At 48.9% G+C, this 21,669-nt stretch overlaps 1 protein-coding gene across 5 annotated transcripts in view; it reads right to left on the bottom strand.

Moving 5' to 3' along the window:
- Nucleotides 1–307: 307 nt before the first annotated feature.
- Nucleotides 308–21,669, bottom strand: part of ILDR2 (immunoglobulin like domain containing receptor 2) — a 63,892-nt gene continuing 42,530 nt past the window's right edge. For all 5 annotated transcript variants that reach the window (XM_053909358.1, XM_053909359.1, XM_053909357.1 and 2 more), the window contains 4 exons: nt 14,345–14,458; nt 9,612–9,828; nt 7,564–8,245; nt 308–6,235 (listed from right to left, as the gene is read on the bottom strand). In XM_053909358.1, coding sequence (XP_053765333.1) covers nt 6,200–6,235; nt 7,564–8,245; nt 9,612–9,828; nt 14,345–14,458 — 1,049 coding nt within the window. In that variant the 3' untranslated portion in view covers nt 308–6,199. The remainder of the gene's footprint in view (nt 6,236–7,563; nt 8,246–9,611; nt 9,829–14,344; nt 14,459–21,669) is intronic.

The raw sequence follows: 21,669 nt of genomic DNA, 5'->3' as shown, positions 1-21,669 counted from the left end.
CACATTGTCCAGCCGTCTTTCCTACCCCTTATCTCCTCCTGAATATAGGCCTGTGGGGAGCAGGGAGAGTGACAACAGAAGCTATGGAGCCCATGGCTTACGAAAGTCTGTGAAAACATCCTTCTGCTGCTAGGACTTGACTCCCCTGCGGTCCCGCGGCCTTCTGTTAACAGTCCTTAACCCCTCTGTTACAGTCCTTACAACAACCCGAGGCAGTCCTACGTGATCTTTTCTTTCCTGCTGAGGTCTTTTAACGTCCGATCACGATCAGACATAGGTATTAATTACGAGTTCTTGATAACAAATGTAGGCGAAACACTTTATTTAGATTAAAACATTACAACCAAAGTCACTTTGTATGTTTGACACCGAAAAAAAAAAAAAAAATCACGGGCAACAGCGATACAACAACAGTTTAGTTTTGATGCCACAGACAAGGCACAAAATAGCCGGGCACGTGACTCCCATGAAACAGATTTCGGGCCCCTCAGCCCTGTCGTTCCTTCGATTCCTCTTGCGCGGTCCCACAAGGAAAACTCTCGCGGGGTACTGTCTAATGCCTTTGTTAATAAAGTGGCTTTGCCTTTACAGCCAAGGTAAGAGCGAAGTTATTCGTGCCTCTTTTCGCTTTCCCAGAAGAGAGGGGCCGGACCACATGGGCGCGTGTCCAGCCCCAGCGAGAAACCCTGACAAAACTTCTAACTAAACAGCTGCATCGTCTCCTACCTCTAGTCCCTCTTAGTGCCACCTAAAATCCCCGAGATACAGTGACGGTGCCAGATACTTCACGCCTAAGCAGGTTGCCCCCAGTCCCCAGAATTCTGAGTCTAGATCAATTTCTAGTTTGGCTCAGAAATTCCTCTTCAGGAAGGGTTCTGAAATCTCAAGTGCCTTTTTTGTCACGTCCTTTCCCCCCACCCCCCACCCCCAACAGCACGGCTGATGAAAAAGAAACCATCGTGGAGGGAGGCTGGCTCCATGCAGAGCCACATTTGAGGGGCGACGCGGGGCAGTGAGGGGCAGCCCCAGTGGCCGGCTTCGCAGCCTTGCCCCACCGGCAGCGCGTGGGTGGGCACGGGGTCCAGGACTCTGCACCGGGTGCAAACCAGCTGGATCCCCGTCCTGCAGGTGTTGTAGGAATTGCCCGGGAAGAATCCAAGACAGAGGGCCTGGCTCTATGACTTTAAAAGCCTTTGGACTATAGGCAAATCACTTAGTTTTTCTCAACCTCGGCTTTACATTCTGTCTGATGAGGTCACGACATCCACCCTCCCTCCCTCCAAGGCAGGAGGGTGTCGTAAGGATCAAAGGATAGAATGCATGTGAAAGTGCTCTGTAAACAGTAATACGCCACAAAAATAACACAAATACTATTACTATCAACCTTCTTATCTCCCTCAGGCAATGCCAAAACTCAGGCTGCCGCTTGAAGCAGCTCAGCATTATCTCTGTTCCACTCTGGTGGCAAAAGCCCCTCACTTCAAGCTCTGTGGATCAGCTTCCCAGGTGACTAGGAGGTAGGATCCTGGCAGGAAAAAAACACACACACACACACACAAAAAAAAAAAACTAGGCACTTTTTTTCTCTAGGACTTTAAGTACCTGAGGCCCTATTTTGGTGAATTTGGATCTCTACATCCTATAAATCAATTTCAACTCTTGCAAGATTCTAGCATCATCTAAATCTGACGTTGGAAGGGGATATAATGTAGATTTTGTTATTCTTGCCCATCCATCCGACTTTGGACCTTAAGGTGGCAGTGGGTGTTGACCACAGCCAGGCTGGCAATTTGCTTCAAAAAATGATTTGCCGTTTCCCAATGGTCTGTTTCCTTTCTATTCACGATCTAAGTTTTGCTCGGAATGACATCAAGGGAATGAGAAAATTACCTGTAATTCTTGTCAGATCTGGGATTGTCACAACAGATCACTTTTCCAGGATTAGAAACATCTAGAACAGGTTCTTGGGAGTGCTCCTGGCTTTCCTTTCTCTCTGCCTCAGACAGTTCTCCTACCCCTGGACCCTGGCGAGTCAGTTACCACCGTGGCAGCCAGATTGCTGGGTGCTTCACCACTGCCAGCCCCAAGGGAGTAGAAGGGACCCCCCCCCCCAAGATGTTTACACAAAAATTTCAAAGCCCAAGGAGGCCTCGAGACTGGGGTGCACCTTAGTTACGATCTAGTGCAGCATTTTCCAAACGCATCTGATCACAGGACTCTTCTGAAACGTACGTTAAAAGAACAAGTCCTCGCTGCAGACCCACCCAATAAATCTCCAAGACAGGGCCCAACACTACATGTTTAACAGCAATCAAGTAATTTGTATGGTTGGGCAATTTGGGGAAACACTGACCCAGCAGCAACGGCTTGGAGTCTAAAGGCTAAATCAGATTTGTGATTTCACTAATGGCAGTGACGGTTCGTTTCTCCGGCCACAAAGAAAAGGGGGGGCTGGATTACAGCAGTGTCTGTGACTTCAGCCTCCCGAAAAGGCTGCCTGACGTCTAATCAGATTGCCTACGTGAAGTCTTTCAGACTATTTAGAACTATTTACCGGCGTGGCTGTTTTCAGCACGGAGCGCCTCGGGCTCCGGTGGCAGCCTCTTCCCACCCCCACTCTGCACAGTCCTGTGCCAGGGGCAGAGGGACGGTCTCGGGAAGGGAGAGGAGAGGCCCATTATCTCCGCCAGACTTGCTCCGTGCGGGTGACGGGTGACGGTGGCCAGCAACACTCACGGCTGCGGAATGGAGCCCCTGGATAAGTAGACGCAGAGCTCCCCCGGGAGCACGCCTGGGCGGGACAGCTGACATGTACCACCGGGGCCACCAAAGTGTCCCGGGCTTCCTGGTGAGTCTACGCAGGACCTAAAGAAGCAGTCCTGGGGGATACCTCCTGCCACCTGCATCCACGCCCCCTTATCCAACACAGCCCTGACTCAGCTGTGACTCACAGGCAAACACAGCAGCTCCTCCATCAACCCACTGGGCCCTGGGCCTTGTACTCCCCCCTCCCCCATCCGAATTCACCTCTTGCAGTCAGACTTTTTTAACACTGGCTTTTCAGGACACTGAGCATATCTTTAAATACAACGGATGGACACACACACAACATTTAAATATCAAAATATACCCATTTAAATTTAAAAACTTTAATTCTCTGGGTTTGTTATAATTTATCCATAGCAATATTTCACATTATATGCATAAAATCTCCTAATTCTTTCTTGGGCATGTCTTATTTCGCCTGTTCAATTGCAGGGTCCCAGTGGACAGAGACCATGTCTTCCACAAGACTTATTTTGTACCCAATGGAACCTAGGAAGGAAGCTAATACGCGTTAAGTCCGTCCTACATGGGAAACACTATTCAGGGAAGAAACAAAAGGACCCACTGAGAAAAGCCGGGGTGCCGAGGATGGCCAGCTTTACTTTCACTTGTGCAGTCAACCCAGTCTGCGTCCCCATACCCAGAAACAGGTGTTCTCTCCTGGCCGAAGGCCTGGAAATTTCAGTGATTTATGCAGCCCTACAGGGGACAACCTGGTCCTATCTCCCCAGGTTATTTCAGTAGCCTGTCATCTTTGTGTTTTTTATTGTGTTGTCTGTCTGTAGTTTTGTCGTCTTTGGAACTGCAGGTTTCCAATTTTAATAATTCTTTTCCACGACTCCCCTAACCTTCACCAAAATCATACATGCCCTCGGCTAACAAAAGCAATATGTTTGGTCTCTGCAGCTGGTGCTATGGGGCTCTTTGGTGGAGAGAAGCCTGACACAGTGCTCAGTATAAAGAGATAATAGCTACTACAGCTACCCAATATTCTCTAGAATTGCCTGAGCAAGTTGAAATCCAAAGCTGGTGACTAAGAAATGATGATGTTTAATCATCTTCTCCGTCTGAACTGGGGCCAAAACAAACAGACTAGACCTAGGCTCTTAGAGGCCAGGGACACACCAGCAAGTCTAAAACTCAGCACCAGGGTTATGGCTTGTGTCCCCCACCCTTGGAAGTGCCAGCGCTGGGCTGAACCGTCCCTGGTTCCTCTCAGACAGGCCGAAGCCACTGCAAAGTCGCTTGGTGGGCCAGTTCTCCTCCAAGCAGTGATGTCAACTCATCCTCTGACCCTCACCACCAGCCACTTCTTTATTTCACTGCACACGCAGGACTGTTTTGGACACGTCATGAAGTAAATGGATACCAGTGGAATGGTACTCTGAGAATAGGGCCCAGCTCCAATCAGGTGGCTCTGGAGAAGACCAAGGAGTTGCTGAAGAAGAAACCTTCGTAGGTTGCCCGGGGATTCAAAGATAAAAAAATTTACCACTGCTGGGAGGCCAGGCATCATTGTCCTCCGGGGATTTGACCCAACCGTGTGTCCCACCACAATGGTGTGGGGTGTGGGGTGAAAAGCTTTGACAAACGTTTGCCAAAGAAAGTGGAGACTGTGAGACACCTAGGTGAGATGGAGTCAGGGATGAAGAACATCCAGACAAGAAGAAATAGCTTTTCCTCGAAGAGAAAGGAACACATAACAGGTGCACCAACTTCTCAGCCTTGAGCAGGAATCAGCAACTTGGGCTGGGCTCAGCGAGGCAGTTCTTCTGTTGGTCGCGGCTGGCTCACGCCGGTGTTTGCGATCAGCTGAGACTTGATGGGCTGTCAGGGTGGCAGGGGGACCGGGCCTTTTTTTCTCATCATGCAGCAGGACAGCCCAGGCTTGTACACCTAGTGGCAACTGCAGGGTTTCCAAGAGCAGCAGGAGAAAACAGGCCCCATGCACAAAAATTTTTCCAAGTCTCTGCTTGTGTTACATATGTTTTGGGCCACCGGCCAAATCAAATCACATGGCCAATCCCAGATGTAAGGGGTAGAGAAACAGGCCGCACCTCTTGATGAGAAGGGAAGAATTTATGGCCGGGTTTTTTTTGTTTTTTTTTGCAATCTACACAAATTACAACATCCAGAGATATCTAGCTTTGGGATTTAGGCAAAATCTGTCATTTAGGCAAGGGTGGGAATAGGAAGCGTTGCTTCCTGAGAGAGCCAGATCACTTGTTTCCCAAAGCATCTAGAGCAGCAATCTGATGAGGCGAAGAGTTGCACACTCCACCATCTCCGGTGTCCTGGAAGGGCAGGGCTGGGATGGCAGAAACAACTCACGGGAAGTGAAGTACAAAACCAGAGAAGATCAAGTGGAATCTGTGGGGGAAATGGCCCACATTCAAAACATAACGAGATCGTATATTCTTTTCCTCTTAAATTCTTTTTCATTCTTCTCTACTTACTGCTTTGTCCTTTTTCTTCCCCTTCCCCTTCTCTTCCATGTGTGTATTTTAAGCGTTTATCAAAAGGCACCTGATGACAAGTTAATCAGGGTGCAGAGGGAGGTGGGGCTCTGTGGGTGGCACCGCCATGTGAAAAGTCCCGGAGAAGGAGGGTGAGGAGAGCCCTTAATGTCCGAGACTCAGATGTCACTGTGCACAGCAGAAGGAGAAAAAGCAGTTTATGTTCTCAGAGTGGAGAAAGAAATACCACTTGCACAGCTCTTCAAAAACGTATACTCTTTTGTTTTGTTGCAGCCACTCAAGGCATGTCATTCGGAACGGCAAGTTGAAGTCATTTCTGTGATCGTCCAGCAGGTCACTGTCACTGAGCTCACCAAAGGCCCTCTGATTTTAGCGTGACAATAGTCACTGACTAGTGACTGGGAGACGGGGGTAAAAGGTATACTTTGCCTAAAGCTATCTTCTGTTGTCAGTATCAGGCCTTCTTCTAATGGTAGTAATAAGTTCTTCTGTCTCTAAGCACAGCACAGGAAGTATAGAAGAGCACACCGTAGGCGGAGGCATTTTCCAGGGATCGGCGGTCCAGAGCTAACTCCCTTTAAGAATTGGAAAAGGAATCCCGGTTTGGCTAAGGAAAAACATCAGGCAGGATGAACTCAGTGGATGAGACACTCCGTGCGTGGAATGTTCTCACAACGTAGTCATCTTGTTTCTCACACCAGTTAGATGTACGCTGAAGTTTGGAACCAGCCCCCCCCCAAAGGCCGCCCCCCCCATCCCTTGCCAAAGCAAAGGTCAAATCTTCCAAGGTGGTGCCCAGAGAAGGTCCCGGGCCTGCTGGCTCTTGGATTTGTGTCTTGTCTCCATAGTCCGCTTCTGATTTCTAGTCATCCAGAGAGACGGCTTGAAAACAAACATCAGACCACAAGGGACATCCTGGTGGGAAAGTCACTCTGGAAAAGAGCAGAAAGAGCCCAATGTTAAGCCACACGATGGTTAAAGAACCCCAACCCAACACAGCGGATGGTCCCCTGGGCAGAGGCTACAACCCAACTGTTCAGAGCCCGGCGCACCCTTAGGGCATTTCATTAGGCTTATGGCTATAGTTCCTAAGCCTCAGTTGGTGCTGAAGCCAACACGCATCCGACGGAACTTAGTTCCGTGGCCGCACAATGACTTCCCAGCCCTTTAGGGCTAACTACGTTTACAGCTCCACAACCGCTAGTGCGGACGGCGCACCGTAAACCTGACATAACCTTAAAGTTCATTCCCTGCTCACGGTACCTCACAGGTCATCTCATTTTACTCTTTAAAGAACAACAAAAGATGCTTAATTGTTTTGGAGGGGCTACGAGTCATGCCAGAACTTTTTCCCATTCATATTCTCTCCCCATACTGCACACTAAAGGAAAGGTCCACCTTGAGTTACGAAAAACAAAATGGTGGAAGAAGCAGGGTAACTGAGGGGGGAGGGTAAGCCCTTGGGCCGGCAGAGTGGTCTTCAGAGCACAGGGGGCAGAGGCATTCTGACAACCAAGAGTGGGCATTTGGGACTGTCCCCTGGCGATACTCTGACCTCCAGAGCTCACATCTGGGGCGGAGGGGCGGACCGGGCTGCCCTTGGCATTTAGAGAGAGAACAATACACTCTATGTAAGGCCAATTACAAAAGAGACAATTAACCGGGCAGGGACCGAAAGGCTTCCTTCACATACACAGAGCACAATTTATAGTTTACATTCAACAAAATGTCAAGGAGGAAAGTGAGCTGTCCTTCAAACACGGCAGTAGCTACTAACCTTCTCCGGGCTGTGAACGCATCCGGAAGTTTATGCAACCCTCCCCGCAAGGGGTGGGAGATGGGGGGGGGGGGGTGGGAGATGGGGGGGGGGGTGGGAACGCATCTACACGCATGCATCGCACATTCTGCACACAGATCTCAGAAGCCCCCCCCACCACCACCAAACGTCTGTGGTGGTAACGATTCTCGAATCCCTGACGCCACACGCTTCTTAAAGCTGCTCTTAAGGATCTGAGACGCTCCATCTGCACCCCCGCAATTTCTGCGTTTGGCAACTCTCCAGGGCCCCCTGCTTACTGCCTTCACCTGGTCCGGGGCAGAGCGAGGTGGGCAAAACCCGGCCTGGCATCCGCGTTCCCAAAGCCGGCGGCCGGGCCCCCGGCACCTGGCCCTCCTCCCCGAGCCTCCCCCCTGCCCTGCCCTCCCCTCCCCCGCCCCCACCGACGGCTCCCCGCCCGAGGAGCGCCAGGCTCGGCCTCACAGTTTTCTTGGTGGGCTCCTTCTTCCGCTTCTTCTCCGAGTTGCCGTGGTAGGGCAGGTCGCGGCCGCGGTAGGACGGGCCTCGGCTCAGCTCGCGCTCGCTGTAGGGCGGCAGCGCGTCGTCGTCGTCGTCGTCGGCCGAGTCGTCGTCGTCGCCCTGCGGCGAGGCCGCCTTGTAGGTGCCGGGCGGCGACCAGGCGTAGTAGGAGGCGCTGCGACGGCCGAGCTGCGCGCTCAGCCGGGACGGCGTCTCGAGGCTGCCGCCGCGGCTGGCGCCCTCGGGCCGCGCCTGGCGCTCCAGGCCGCCGGCGCGGGGCGCGTGCTCGTACTTGGGCGCGGTGCCCGGCGTCCGGCTCACCAGGCGCGGCAGGGGCGCGTCGTCGGGCCGCCGGCGCGGGGTGCCGGGGGCCCAGGCGCGGCCCGCGTCGCCCAGGGGCTCCCGGCTGCGGCTCCGCGGGCCGTAGTACTCCTCGGGCGAGTCGTCCTGGTAGAAGCCCCCGAGGGCGTGCGTCTCCGAGCGCTCGAAGCGGCCGCCGCCCCGCGCCTCGTGGCTGTCGCCGTCGGCCCGGCGGGAGCGCGCGCCGTACGAGTCGGCGAAGGCGGCCAGCTCGTCCATGGAGACGGCCGGCACCCCGGCGGCGAAGTTCTTCCGGGACAGCATCTCGGACTTGGAGCGCTGCTGGCTGAGGGCAGAGGGCAGAGGAGACGACGGTCAGCCGGCCCTGGCGCCCTAAACCGGGGTCTGCGCGTCCGCCGGGGGCCCCGGGGGCCCGGCGGGGGGGGGGGAGGGGTCTGAGTGGGACGCGAGAGCGCCGTGTGCTCTGGCCGGCTGAGCGGCCTTGGACACCTCTGACACCCCGGACTCTCAAAGTAGAGCGAGGGCGGCCGTGGCTAGCTCCTGAATTCGTGCCGAGGATCAAGACGGAGTTGTAGGTAAAAATACTTGGTGATATATATATGGTGTTGAAACACACAGCGGGGCCTTCCGATCATTATGTGACTTCTGGTTGACAGCCACATGTCTCCTCACACCCTCAAAGCCAGCGTGGGTTGGGGTGGCTTGGGATGCACACAGTCGTAGCCCAAGAATGCCCTGTAATATTTGGTGACATACAAAGAGCCCATTTCCTGCCTCAGAGCCCAGGGTCAATTTATCTCTGCAAGTTACCTGCAGTTGGTCAGTCTGAGAGAAAGACAACGTCTAGTGTCCTTCAAGATAAAGGACAGGGGAATGGTGTTGGTCCTATTCAGTGGGAAGCGGCCAAACAAAACAGGGTGCACGTCTTGGCCTCCCATATTCGTTGGCCAGGTGACTCTACCAAGCTCCTCAACATCTGCAAATTTCAGCCCCCCTCCCGCCCCAACTTAAAATGGGGACATTAACAGTACCTGCCTTTTAGAGTTATGAGAATCAAATACAACAGCATATATAACGTGTCTGGCATCTTACCTTTCACGTAACAATGATCAAATGATGGGGGTGATGGGTGGGAATTTTTAGAGGTTATAGGATAAAATATTATGAGAAGGGCAGGGAAATGTTAATAAGGTTACTCAGGAAACGTAGTTAATAAGGTGCATTAAGGTTCAGTACGGTGCCCATTTCAAAGGGCCTTGAATGATTACTTCTACACATGGTGTCGTAAGTGTTCCCTTGCTTAATAAATGTGAGGGGGTGGGGCGCGCCTGAGTGGTTCAGCCACTTAAGCGACCGACTTCAGCTTCAGCGGCACGATCTCGCGGTTTGTGAGTTCCAGACCCGCGTCCGGCTTGGCGCTGACAGCTCAGAGCCTGGAGCCCGTTTCGGATTCTGTGTCTCCCTCTCTCTCTGCCCCTCCCCTGCTCACGCTCTGTCTTTCTTTCAAAAATGAATAAAGATTTTTAAAAAATTTATAAAAAAATTAATGTGAGAAGGGGATGTTCAATAGCCCAGAGAGATGTGGCAGGACAGCCTAGAAGGGGAGACAGAGACGCTGTCAGAAAGTAACAGCCTCCGAGCTCCGGCCACCAGCACCCGGCACCAAAGCTGCCTGCTGCAGCCACCTTCACCTGTGCCTGAAGCTCTCCCGATCCTCTTTGTTATACTCCATGGCTGAGGGTCCCCGGCTTGCCCCGCTGCTGCCTCCCATGACACCTGACCAGTAGTCAGGATTGCTCTCCAAATCCCCCGACACAGGGAACTGCTTGCTTCTCATCTGGTGGTACGCCTGGCGGAAATTACTGTCCTCCTCGTGCAGGGAGCTGAGTTCCGAGATGGTGTTGTTATCTGCAGGGACAAAACCAGACGTGACGGAGCTTTCTACATATTAGGGTGGGAACTCTGTGAAGGGCTGGGACCGAGGCTCTGGGGAAACTCCCTCCCGAAGGCCTCAGTCCTGTCCAGGGTTGGTTATAGACCTGAACTAATGGGATTTGTGTTCCGAGCTCAGCCGGGAACTGGCTCCACCCAAAAGCCCACTCGCTTATCAGGAGGAAGGCTTCCCGCATTCTCTGTTGGTGGAATGGGAAAACAGTTGTTACTGCCCCACCGAAGGCAGGCTTCCCAGAACTTGGGCTCTTTTGCAGCTGGTTTCCTCCTAGTGCATCATCATCCTTGTTCCAGTGTTTTTCTCCATGTATAGTTGGGTGAAAGCCATGACGATCCCAGGCATGTTGAGCCAAAAGGGGCAAAAAGAGAAGTCATAGCTCACAAGATCTTCCCTACTGTTGCCTGAGTCCCAAGACGGGCCTTCAGAGCCGGGACAGCCCCATGCTTCAGAGGAACCCCATTCCAGCCTCCTGCAGCCATGCCCCTCACCACAGAGCACAGTCCACAGGATCAAGGGGACTGCATACCTCGTATCCATTCTTTCCCTTTCTGGATACTCATCCAGGAACCTGGAATATCCTTCCCACTTGGCACCACGTCCATCTCCAGGGCCTACAAAGACTTCTTTGCCTCCCTAAAGAGGATTCCAGGAGTGTGCAGCCACGGGTGGCTAGGACAGTTGTGTAGAGGTGTGGGAAGGAAAGGGGGATTGGGCTGCACTATGGTCTATGGGCTTCCACTTGTACTCTTCCTACAAAATTCTAAGGAGGGGATGGCCACAGTTTGCTCCTTCCCTAAAGGGCCCTAAGTAGCATTTTGAATAAGCACTTGTGAATAAGACCAGAATCGCAGTCTGGAAAGAAAAAAAAAAAAAAAAAAACCAACTATTTATTTATAGAACTTCGAAATGGATTGAATATCATTTTACTTAAAAAAACACATCTAGCGAATCTATTTCTAATGTAACTGGATCCATTTGTTTTCTACAATCCTTTGGTTAGAACTTCAAAATATTATCAAAATCAACATTTACAAGGTGTAAGGCCTGGCTGTTGAGCAAAAGGTAAGCCAAGATAGGATGTGGGCAGCACAAATATGCGTCTCAGGTTCCCCTCTACTTCTCCTCCCTACCCCCATCGGTCCTTGGAGGAGCAGAGAATTTTGCTGAGTCCCACCCACAGAGGAAAGGAAGGGCCTCCCCACCACTGCATAAACAGTGTCCTTGTCCTGTTCTACCAGATCTGGGCTTACTGGAAATGTCATTCATTTTGGTCATGCAATCAGTTGGTTTTGGATTATAATCTAATTGTTAAACCTTTTCCTCTTTCTGAGGAGAATGGACTAGTTAGTGCCCATTTTAAAGAAGAATAACTCAGATACTACTGATTAAACAGTCTAGAACCTTCCTTTTCTCATGATCTCAGTGAATTCGAATCTCCTGGGAACAGCACAGAAGAGAACTATAAGGGGAGCCTGGGTGGCTCAGTCGGTAAATCGTCCGACTTCGGCTCAGGTCATGATCTTGCAGTTTGGCACTTTGTGAGTTCGAGCCCCGCGTTGGGCTTTGTGCTAACAGCTCAAAGCCTGGATGGAGCCTGCTTCGGATTCTGTGTCTCCCCCTCTCTCTGCCCCTCCCATGCTCATGCTTGGTCTCTGTCTCTCGATAATAAATAAACATTAAAAAAATTTTTTAAAAAAAGAAGAGAACTATAAAATGCATCAAGTGAAACTGCTGAACGATCACATTGTTGGCTCAGAACTTTCCTTAAACTTCAGGGAATAATGGACTTTTCCCACTTGTCCACACAGTGAGGGCTACTCTGTTTCACCATTCATACTGGTGGACTATCTAGGATGTCTGAGGCTCTAACATTTCTGCCGCATCGAGCATACACATCAACGTCCCTGCTTCACGAACACCTAATAATGTAACTCTAGGACAGGGAAGACAGACTTTGTCTGTAAAGGGCCAGATAGCAAATATTTTAGGTTTTGCAAGCCGTGTTGTCACAACTCTTCACCCTGCCATTGTAGCGCGAAAGCGGCCACAGTCGATATATACGTGAACCGGCATGGCTCTGTTCCAATACAAACTTTTTACAAAAACAGGAGGTGGAACATATTTGCCCTGGTAGCTGTTGTCTACAGATCACTGCACTAGGATCCTGGACTAAAAACATCCCAAGAGCAACCCCCTACTTACAAGGGGCAAGAGGAAGAAGGATCTTCCTGGCTAGCATATTCATGAACTTGAAATCCCCAGTTCTTACAGAATCTTGCCCCAACCTGAAACCAGGAGATCCGTTTTACAAGGAGATCTTCAAGACCGTCCCACGTCCAAGATCCACCCCAGGGTTTACTCTGCTCTTCAGGAACAGAACCTCTCAAAGTCAAGTGAACTATATTCCTACTTCATCTCTGTGCAATTATTGTAATGTCAACCCAGTTCTAGCACTTTTCCTCTCTGCCTCCCTTTTCTTCTCTGTAAAAGGAAGGAGATGGGATCGCCTGGGTGGCCCAGTCGGTTAAGCGTCCGACTTCGGCTCAAGTCATGATCTCGTGGCTCGTGAGTTCAAGCCCCGCATCGGGCTCTGTGCTCTGACAGCTTGGAGCCTGAGCCTACTTCATATGCTGTGTCTCCCTCTCTCTCCCTGCCCTCCCCCACTCATGCTCTGTCTCTCTCTCTCTGTCTCTCAAAAATGAATAAATGTTTAAAAAATTTTTTTTTATTTTTTTTTATTTGAAAAAAAATTATTTTATTTTTTTTTATTTGAAAAAAAAATTTTTTAAACGTTTATTTATTTTTGAGACAGAGAGAGACAGAGCATGAACGGGGGAGGGTCAGAGAGAGGGAGACACAGAATCTGAAACAGGCTCCAGGCTCTGAGCTGTCAGCACAGAGCCCGACGTGGGGCTCGAACTCACGGACCGCGAGATCATGACCTGAGCCGAAGTCGGCCGCTCAACCGACTGAGCCACCCAGGCGCCCCCAAAATTTTCTTTTTAAATGAGGGAGGTGGATTCAACAACCTCAGTCTCTTCAGCTCTAACATACTAAAGTCCTAGGAGGTAAAAGGCTGTGATCTCTAAACAGATACAGCCGCTGCAGCCACGGAGCCATCCAGTTTGCTCAAAAATTTCTTGGGTAAAGAGCACAGGACTGGGAATCAGAAGAGCTGGGTTTTCGTCCTGGTCCGGTCACTTCAACCCTCTGGGCTTCTGTTTCCTCATCTGTACACTGCAAAGATTGACCTCAGCCATCTTTAAGATGCTAAGATTCCATGGATGCTAAGATTCCATGACATTAATGATCTGTCAGTCCCCCAAGACCCTCCGGGTAGGCAGGAGACATCACCTAAACCGGCACCCATCGTTTTAGTTTTAGCCTCAGGTTTTAACTTTTTCTCTGAGCTGTGAGATTCACAGATTTCCTCCCAGGCTCCTTCTCCTTGATCCCTATCTGTGTCCCCTCACAGGGCTCCATGACAACACGTTACAACTAACTTGTCAAGTGCAGTGACATCTGCATTCCTGACATTCCAATCTGGAGATTGTCTTTTTATAGTCCCTGCGGTGGGAGGATGCAGCCCAGACAGGATGAATTTAGCATTGCAAACTGGGAGGAATATGTTGTCCTTAATCTGAATAAAGTGCCTCTAGTCTGGGACTGTTTCCCCAACAATTCTATCGAGTCTCTCCTTGCTTCCAAGGCAAGGAGGGTTCAAAGAGAGACAGACATTGTGACCTTACCACCAGGCCCGCCAGCACCCTTTTGATAATTAGCGAATCTACGTCAGACCTGCCCTGTGCTGCCCCTCATCACGGAAGGTAATTTGGAACCCACGCCAAATAATCAGCCGTGTCGGCTGCCAAGCGTCCGACGGGCTGCGAGTGAGTTAAGGTTGGGGCCCTGCAACTCAGTGATTTAAAGGTTCTCTTGACGAGAGGGACACCCTTTTTGCTAGCCCCTCGGTCTCTGCTGCTGGGGATCTCAGAGGAACGTCGGGCCTCCTTTTTGTAGATTCATTTGGCAGACTTGCTCGTTCACTTGCCTCGAGGCCCCCCCTCTAGCAAGTCAGCAGCTGGACCGTTGTTCAATGATGGGGGCTTTCGTGCTGGGAAAAAAACGCACATCTTTTGTCATTGTTTTGAGTCTGTTTTAAAGAGAGTAGCAGGGAGAGACTCTTCGAATAAAGTATTTCCAACCCCAGGACTGCACAGGCCCAACATGCTGGCTACTCCATGGAGAGATACAACATAAGCCAAGGGACACACACCTGCTCTACTCCTCGCACCAGAAGCCCTTTCTCTCCCTTGTGTGTACTTGAGGCTACTGTCCTCAGGATGTCACCGGCACCCTTGCTAGCTCTAACCCTGAGAGCTCAGGGCTGCCCGAGTTTGGTAACCCCCGAATCCCCTTCAGCGTTGAACTCCCGCGTGACGCGCAGATCACACGGAACTAAGAGATGCTCACATCTGCCTCGCATCCTTCTGGCCGGATCAAACTGAGCCAGCTCCTTCTCGACGTAGTACAGGACCTTCATAGAGTCTCTCTCTTTGTCCGCTTGGATCCGGTAGCCTTTGCGAACTGTTAAGGAAAGGACAGGAAGGTGAGCTGAGAAAAGCAGGAGGGGGCCTCCATTTATTGTACCAAGTGAAAAACATGGTCCCCGCTTATAACAACTCTTCTTGAAATCACCCAGAAATAGTCATCTATATTTATACTGATGGAACCATACCTGAGATCCCTTTTATCAGATGGTGCCCCTGGAAACGGAGGAACAGCAGGTAAATAACAAAGTTCTATGACAGGACATTTGGGGTCACTTGTTAAATCCTGTTTCCTGCTTTCTGACCTTCTATAGCTCCACTTAAAGATCATCTTCTCAACGCTCAGGGAAGTATACTCGCACTAAAAAAAAGACCGCTTTCTAGACAGATCATTCTATACCATCTGAGGATCACATCTTCACTTGGTAGGAGCACATGGAAAGAAAACAGACACCCAAACATCAGGGACCTTGACAAAGGTGGCCTGAAAGCCTCTAGTGTCCTGAGAGATGACGCAGAAACTCCATAACTGGGATTAGAGACTATGATATACATTTGGGCCACGTAAGGTGCAAACCACACGGATTGCTAAGTATGGTTCCATTTATTTCTTTAACATTTTCCTTTTAGGAAAGGGAATACCACATTCTAGACATGATAAATTCAACCTGCCGCTACGTGGTTACAAGCAGGCGTTATTTTCAGGGCTTAATAAGAAACAAAACTAAAGCCTGAGAGAGAACACCATCTCCTACATTCCCATCCCTCATGTTGTCAGATACAAAGGCTGTCGAAGCCCCATATCACTTAAGTATCAGCCAAGTCCAATACCAGCCTCAAGGGTGATCAGACACGGGCACGTCTAATCTTCACAGATAAGGGAAACAAGAGAAGGGAAGGAATGGGATGGGGACATAACAATAATGGCAAGAGACAACACTCATTGGGCACTATAAATGTGCTAGGTATGGTGCTAAATGCTTTAATGGACGTTCATTCCTCCCAACCCCTAATGAAGTTCCGGCAGCCTCATTTTATGGTTGAGAAAACTCTGATTCAGAGGGATTTCATAACTCGCTCAAGCATTACTGGCAGCACCAGGGCTGGAACCATGTAGTCTGACTGAAGCCTCTCTGGAGCCTAGGAGTCAGGGGTTGTAGGAAAGACAAGAGGAGAAAGCCCAGAGTAGGAAATGCTCGTAGATGTGCCCTGGGTGGGAGGACCTGAGACGTCGTCCTATCTTCTAGGCAGTCAGGACTCTACAACGGGATGGAAGAAAGTGACCCAACCCCCAACGTCCTCTGTTCCCAAAGCGGGGCGAATGCCATAAAGAAACCACATGACTGCATGTGCCTCCAGAGGGGACTCCGCTTTCTGCTTTCTGGTCACCTTACCCTGGCTGTGGACAAAGCCCCACACACAAACTATGTCCATGGAAGATTAAAATACAGCATTCCGCAGCACTCTGATCGCAGCCCTGGCACCGAAAACTGAAAGAACGCCCCCACACCCATTTGCAGGTGCACCAATTTTCTATATGAGAACATTCTGGGCAGTTCAGATTCATCTCCAATTGTGGAATTACTTAAAAAAAAAAAAAAACTAATGAATCTCAGCACACGCTTTTAAGTGGCACCTTCTCCTGGAGGTTAGATCCGTAATCCTTATGCAGAAGCAATTATTAGCAGGAATGATTTTATTTATCAAGCTACACACTCTTCCTTCCATCTCTGCAGAGGCGTTTACAGAGTAGTACAGACAGTTCAATTAAAATGCAATTATCCCACGGAACTGCTATGTCTGTTCTGAGGCAGTCATGTCTGATGGATGAAACACAGGGCTAGGAAATAGGGAACTGGGCACTGCTAGGCATGTGGCTGGTTTATTGAGGGGCCTCAAATAAATGATGACCTATCAAGTACCTGGTTTTAATGTCTATAAAATGCAACCAGTACTTCCCCAACTTTAAATCTTCCCAACCTTTCTCTTCACAAGGAAGAGAAGACAGATATAGAAAAAATTTAACAAGGTAAAAAAGAGGACAACGAAGACCAAATCGGTAGAGTTCTTTGAGTTCCTTGTAATTATCAGGGGCAGCTCAAATGGCACCACATCCCAAAAGCTTTCTCTGATTCTCATAGCTATAAAGTTCTATTTCTTCTCTCTCCCCATATCATTTCTCTCTTATAAATCATTTACTTGGAAGTTTCACTAGGACCCTCAATACGCTCTAGTTTGTTCCAAATTATTTGTATAAATGTCTCATCTTCCCAAAGATTTTCGAAGGAAAAGAAGTCTTATTCTAGATCAGATTCAAGCCCAGAACAGTGCTTGGTAGGCACTTAATAAACGTTTGAGCTGAATTGGTGCTAGTCTGAGGGTGGTGCGGGGGGTAATGATTTCCTTGGAAAGAGTATTTCCTGTAGAGTTTCCCTCTCTAGCTTCTAAACTTCCTGAGGACAAGGACTGGTTCTATCTCTGCATCTCCAGCACAAGCACAGCGCCTAGCACACTGTAGACCCTAGAAATATGTGTTTGTATGAATGAATGAGTGAATGGACGAATGAATGAACGAACGAACGAATGAACAGAAATCAGGAATAGAAACTATATGACAAGGGACTGCAGAGTAAGGCAGAAGCAGCCATGTGGTTGGTTGGTCAGAGGGTTTTGGCCAGGAAGGGGAGGACTTGAACGATAGCCTGAGGGAGCAGCAAGGTTTAGGTCAGTTTTGCTGCCATGATTGATGGTTATTTTTTAAAGGAGAACACTAGCAGTTACTATAGGCATTAGGGAAGGGGCCTACCCTACCTGAGCTCTGCCTTCAGCCAGGTGTTTTAAATATGTGAAGCACTGTATGGTAAACATTCAGTCATACTGAGATCAAGTGGAGGTGGGGAGGTGTTGCTTTATGGAACAATGTCCCAGCTGTCCCCTGGTGGTGAGAGCTGGCCGCCTCTCTGAGCAACAGCTGGAAACCTCTCCGTTAATTGCAACTTGGAGTAGAGCACAGATTGTTTTCTGTGTCATTATAACAAATCACACTCCTCCTTGTGAGACAGGTTTGATGATGTATGCACAGGTTATCATGTCCCTGAAAAGTTACAGTAACTATTGACAGCCTCAAATGAAGGCAGTTGTCTCACCTTCCAATCCTGGCATTATAAAGAGACTCCACGAGAATAGATACTTTCTGCCTTGACTTCAGCTAATGTCTTCAGAAATCTAAATCCCTCCGATTTGCCGAGAAGGACGAGGACGAATTATTGACATTTACACTTCAGAGGTATCATCTATTTGGTTTCAGTAGCTAAAAAGCTAGGCCATTCTCCCTGCAAAAAGGGGTTTCTTTTTTTCAACTGAAAACTGTAAGTTTGATTGTGTAGCACACTAACACTAGAACGAAAACAAGTTCTCTCATCCTGGCAGAATCTGGCTCTGTGTCACATATATGCTCAGGAGCATTTAAAACACCAGAAAACCTCTCTTCATCCCGCCAAGCAGATGAGACTTTTCCTTCTCTGAGCTTGCATCAGAGAACAGTCTTGTCATACACTGCTTTGTATCTCTTTACTCGTTTTATTTCCATTCACAAACCCCCAATGCCCATTTTGCTAGACAGCAAATTCTGTGAGGGAAAATTCGTAGGCATGCATCAAATTTTTCTTACATGAAAACAAGTAAAATGGTGTCAGGTTGATTTTTATCTGTAATTTGCCTGAAGATCCGAGAACTCTCTGATGTGTGGTGATAGTTTAAAAAGACAGGTCCTGGACCATTGGCCAAAGTCCAGCCCTTTTTGGAAAATGACTCCCCCCCCCCCCCCCAGTGATGTTTCAGTTTAGCATGGATGGGGGATCTATTTATCTTTTCAAGCTCTGTCTGGCCCAAGTCCTTTGGTTGGTGTGACTCTTCATACTTCAACTCCTCGAATGGATTAGCCTCGGCAACTTTGGTTCTGGCGGGGAGGGAATATTGGGGTGTTCATTTTGATGGCAAACTACAAAAATTCTTATTGTTAAAGTAGTTGGGCTGATATGTTTGACCCAGTTGACTGGAAATCAGCTACTTTTCAGTTAATTTCTCCTTTACAGCCAAGCCTAACTTATAAAACTTGCAGAAGAAGTCTCTGAGGCAGATACCCATGGATATAGCCTTGTTTTTCCTACCCTATCTTAATGAGCTAAGTAAGGCTGTTTATGGATGATGGAACAGCTGCCACATTCCACCCCCAGGGTGATAGCAGCTCAGTTGTGGGAGAAGTGATGTTTAAAATTTGCATATCCTCTGTATACATACAGTAGGCATATATATAGACGCATATCCTTATTAGTTTTGAAAATGACATTTCAAAACCCTACTTGCCTACTCAATTCTTTTGTAAGAAGAATGAGGGGAGGCCAGGTGGATGTGAAAATAAATTAGAACAAGGCAAGAGTAGCTGTGGAAAGCCAGTGTAGGAGATAGTTGCATTAATCAAGGTGAGAGATGGGGGTAGCAGGGACCAGGATAGCACAATACAGGTGGAGGAAAGTAAACCGATTCAAGGTTATTTTGAGGTGTAATCCGAGGGACCTGGTGACCAACCGGATGAGGGAAGTGAGGCAGAGATGAGGACGAGGTCCCTGCTTCTGGTTGGGGCTGCCGGGTGGACAAGAGGGCCACCTGTTGTGACAAGAAATGCGGGAGTTGGTTTGCAGTCAAAAAACAGCAGACTAATTCGATTTCCTAGAGTCCGAGTTTGAAATGCCTGTGAGATGTCCAGGCAGTTGGGTACATGGGACTGAGGAGCAGGAGAGGGGCTGGAGACGGTGACTGGGAGTCATAAGCATAGAAAACATGATTGAAGCCGTGGGAGTAGATAACATTTCCCAGGGAGAGGACCTTGGACAAAACAGGAGGAAGGCCAGCCAGCGTAGAGAGAAATAAGTAGGAAAAATTACTAACCAACGTGTTGGGGAAGGCAAAGAGAGAGGGGTAGGGCAGGGGTGGCAAACGCTTTGAGAAGTCAAGGGAGGTTAAGAACTGGGAAGCACTGATTAGATTTGCCACAAGGCAATCTTCACAAGCACTGTTTCTGGAGTAGTGAAAGCGATAGCAAGATGGCAGTTAGTCGAGGAGTTGGCGAAAAGCGGAGGAAATGGAGACATGAAACATCCGAAACGTTGAAGGAGTTCAGCTGTGAAGAGGAGAAAAGGGGTAGGGAAGCAACATCCAAGGACTACGAGGTTTTTGCAAATTGTTGTTTTATTTTAGTGGAGAGATTTAGGCACGCTTTGAATGCTGCTAGGAAGGAGTCTCTAGAGCAAGACAGTCTGGCAAGGGGAGGGGAGACTGGGATGGAATGTGGGCTACTCAATAAAGAGAGAACCTTGACAAAATTGAAGAGGCTGAGTCCAGGGCAGGACGGGAGGAGAGAGTTCTTCTATTGCAACAGAGGTCTCAAATAGCTGCCAAGAAGAACGGGGGAGGCAATCAAGGCGCCTCTTCTCTCTCCCAGTTGGTAACTGACTGGCTGTACTACACACAGCTCATCAAAGACGCCTTTCCAACTACCCAGAGAGTTCAAAAGGGCACTGTATACAAATGTAATCTGAAAAATCACTATTGCTAGATGATTACCCTAAAATTGAGCTAGCATATAAATATAAAATAGGCTAAACTTACATCTTTATAAATCAGCACTTCTTAACATCTCTAACACTCTTTAACAAATAATGTACACAGAACATTGGCTTAAGCCACCTTTTTCTTAACAAATAACCAAATGCCATCAATAATTCTGTCCATGGGGCCATGAGGACAGAAATGTGCCCACTAGGGGTCATGAGGAATGCTATCCTGACTCAGTGAACCAGACGATGACAACCTGGGCCAGACTAGCTGTGGCTAACATTGGTTGTGCATCTTCCCCTTTTTGCTGGCTAACAGAACCCTGATTTTGTTCATTTCCAAGGTGATCAGGTGTTTTTGGCCTAAGAGATGCGTCTCGATTAGTTCAAGCCAATCTGGTATAGAAATGGGCACAGGACACAATTCTTGCCAATAAAACCACCGAGAAGTCTGTTAGAAGGGGGAGGGGCTTCTGGAAAAGGTTTCCTCACTCTTGAGAAAAGCAGCACAAGGCAGAAGCATATCTTTTTCTATCTCTGAATGCATTTAGTACCTGGAACTATGGCAGTCACCACAGGATCATAAGGGGAGCCAGCTTGGAAGGACAGAACGAAAGCTATAAAGAACTCAGTCCTTCAGTGGTGCTACCTGAACTGATCGATTAAGCAACCCCCGGAGCCACTTTTCCTTGGGATTTCTTGCTCTGTGAAATAATAAGTGTTCCTATGTTTCAAGCCATTTCTTTTTTTCTTAAACGTTTTTTTTAAACATCTATTCATTTTTTTGAGAGATAGAGACGGTGCAAAGCGGGGGAGGGACAGAGAGAGGGAGACACAGAATCCGAAGCAGGCTCCAGGCTCTGAGCTGTCAGCACAGAGCCCGACGTGGGGCTCGAACTCACGAACTGTGAGATCGTGACCTGAGCCGAAGTCGGACACTCAACCGACTGAGCCACCCAGGCGCCCCCTCAAGCCACCTCTAATTGCATTTGGTTAGTATGGCAGGAACCAGAAAAAGGTTGAAATCAGGAGAGAGGAAGCATCTGTCACCCTATGAGTAAGAATCATTTCATTACGAGAATCCATTTCCAAAAAGTAAGAGGGAATGGGTTCTGGTGGGCAGGAAGGATACAAAGACTGGAGAAAGGGGAAGCCACAAACTGACTATGAGACAAGTTCCATTAACGTCTCTTTTCCCGTTCCATCCTTGGGAGAAATGAACTATATTGTCTTTATCTCTCCAATTCTCTGTGCGTCCTTGATCATTAACTTTTACTTCTCAGTCTGTGACTCATTCCCCAGGCTCAGACGTCAGAATTCTACTAATAGTTCCAGGGAGAGGGTAAAAAAAAAAAAAAAAAAAAACAAAAACAAACCCACAAATACCAATTACTCACTGAAGATATCCACTCCGTCCGGGGTCCAGCACGGACAGGTCATTCAGTGGGCCGGATACTCTTCCCGCACCCACCGAAGGAAGTCCAGATACCTCCAGGGGAGAAGTGTCTGTTTTACCAACCCTGCTGGCTCATCCACACCTAGGGATTTAAGTTACCTTCCAAATAGACTTCACACACGTCTAATCGTTACTACTCTGTAATCCTGTTCAGACACCTCCCGGAAAGCTACATTTTAA

This window comes from Panthera pardus, unplaced genomic scaffold (genome assembly GCF_024362965.1).
Source record: "Panthera pardus isolate Hobbes unplaced genomic scaffold, ASM2436296v1 HiC_scaffold_21, whole genome shotgun sequence".
In the NCBI taxonomy this organism is placed as follows: Eukaryota; Metazoa; Chordata; class Mammalia; order Carnivora; family Felidae; genus Panthera; species Panthera pardus.
Note: the sequence above shows the minus strand (reverse complement) of the source record. Positions and strands in the feature narration are given on the sequence as shown.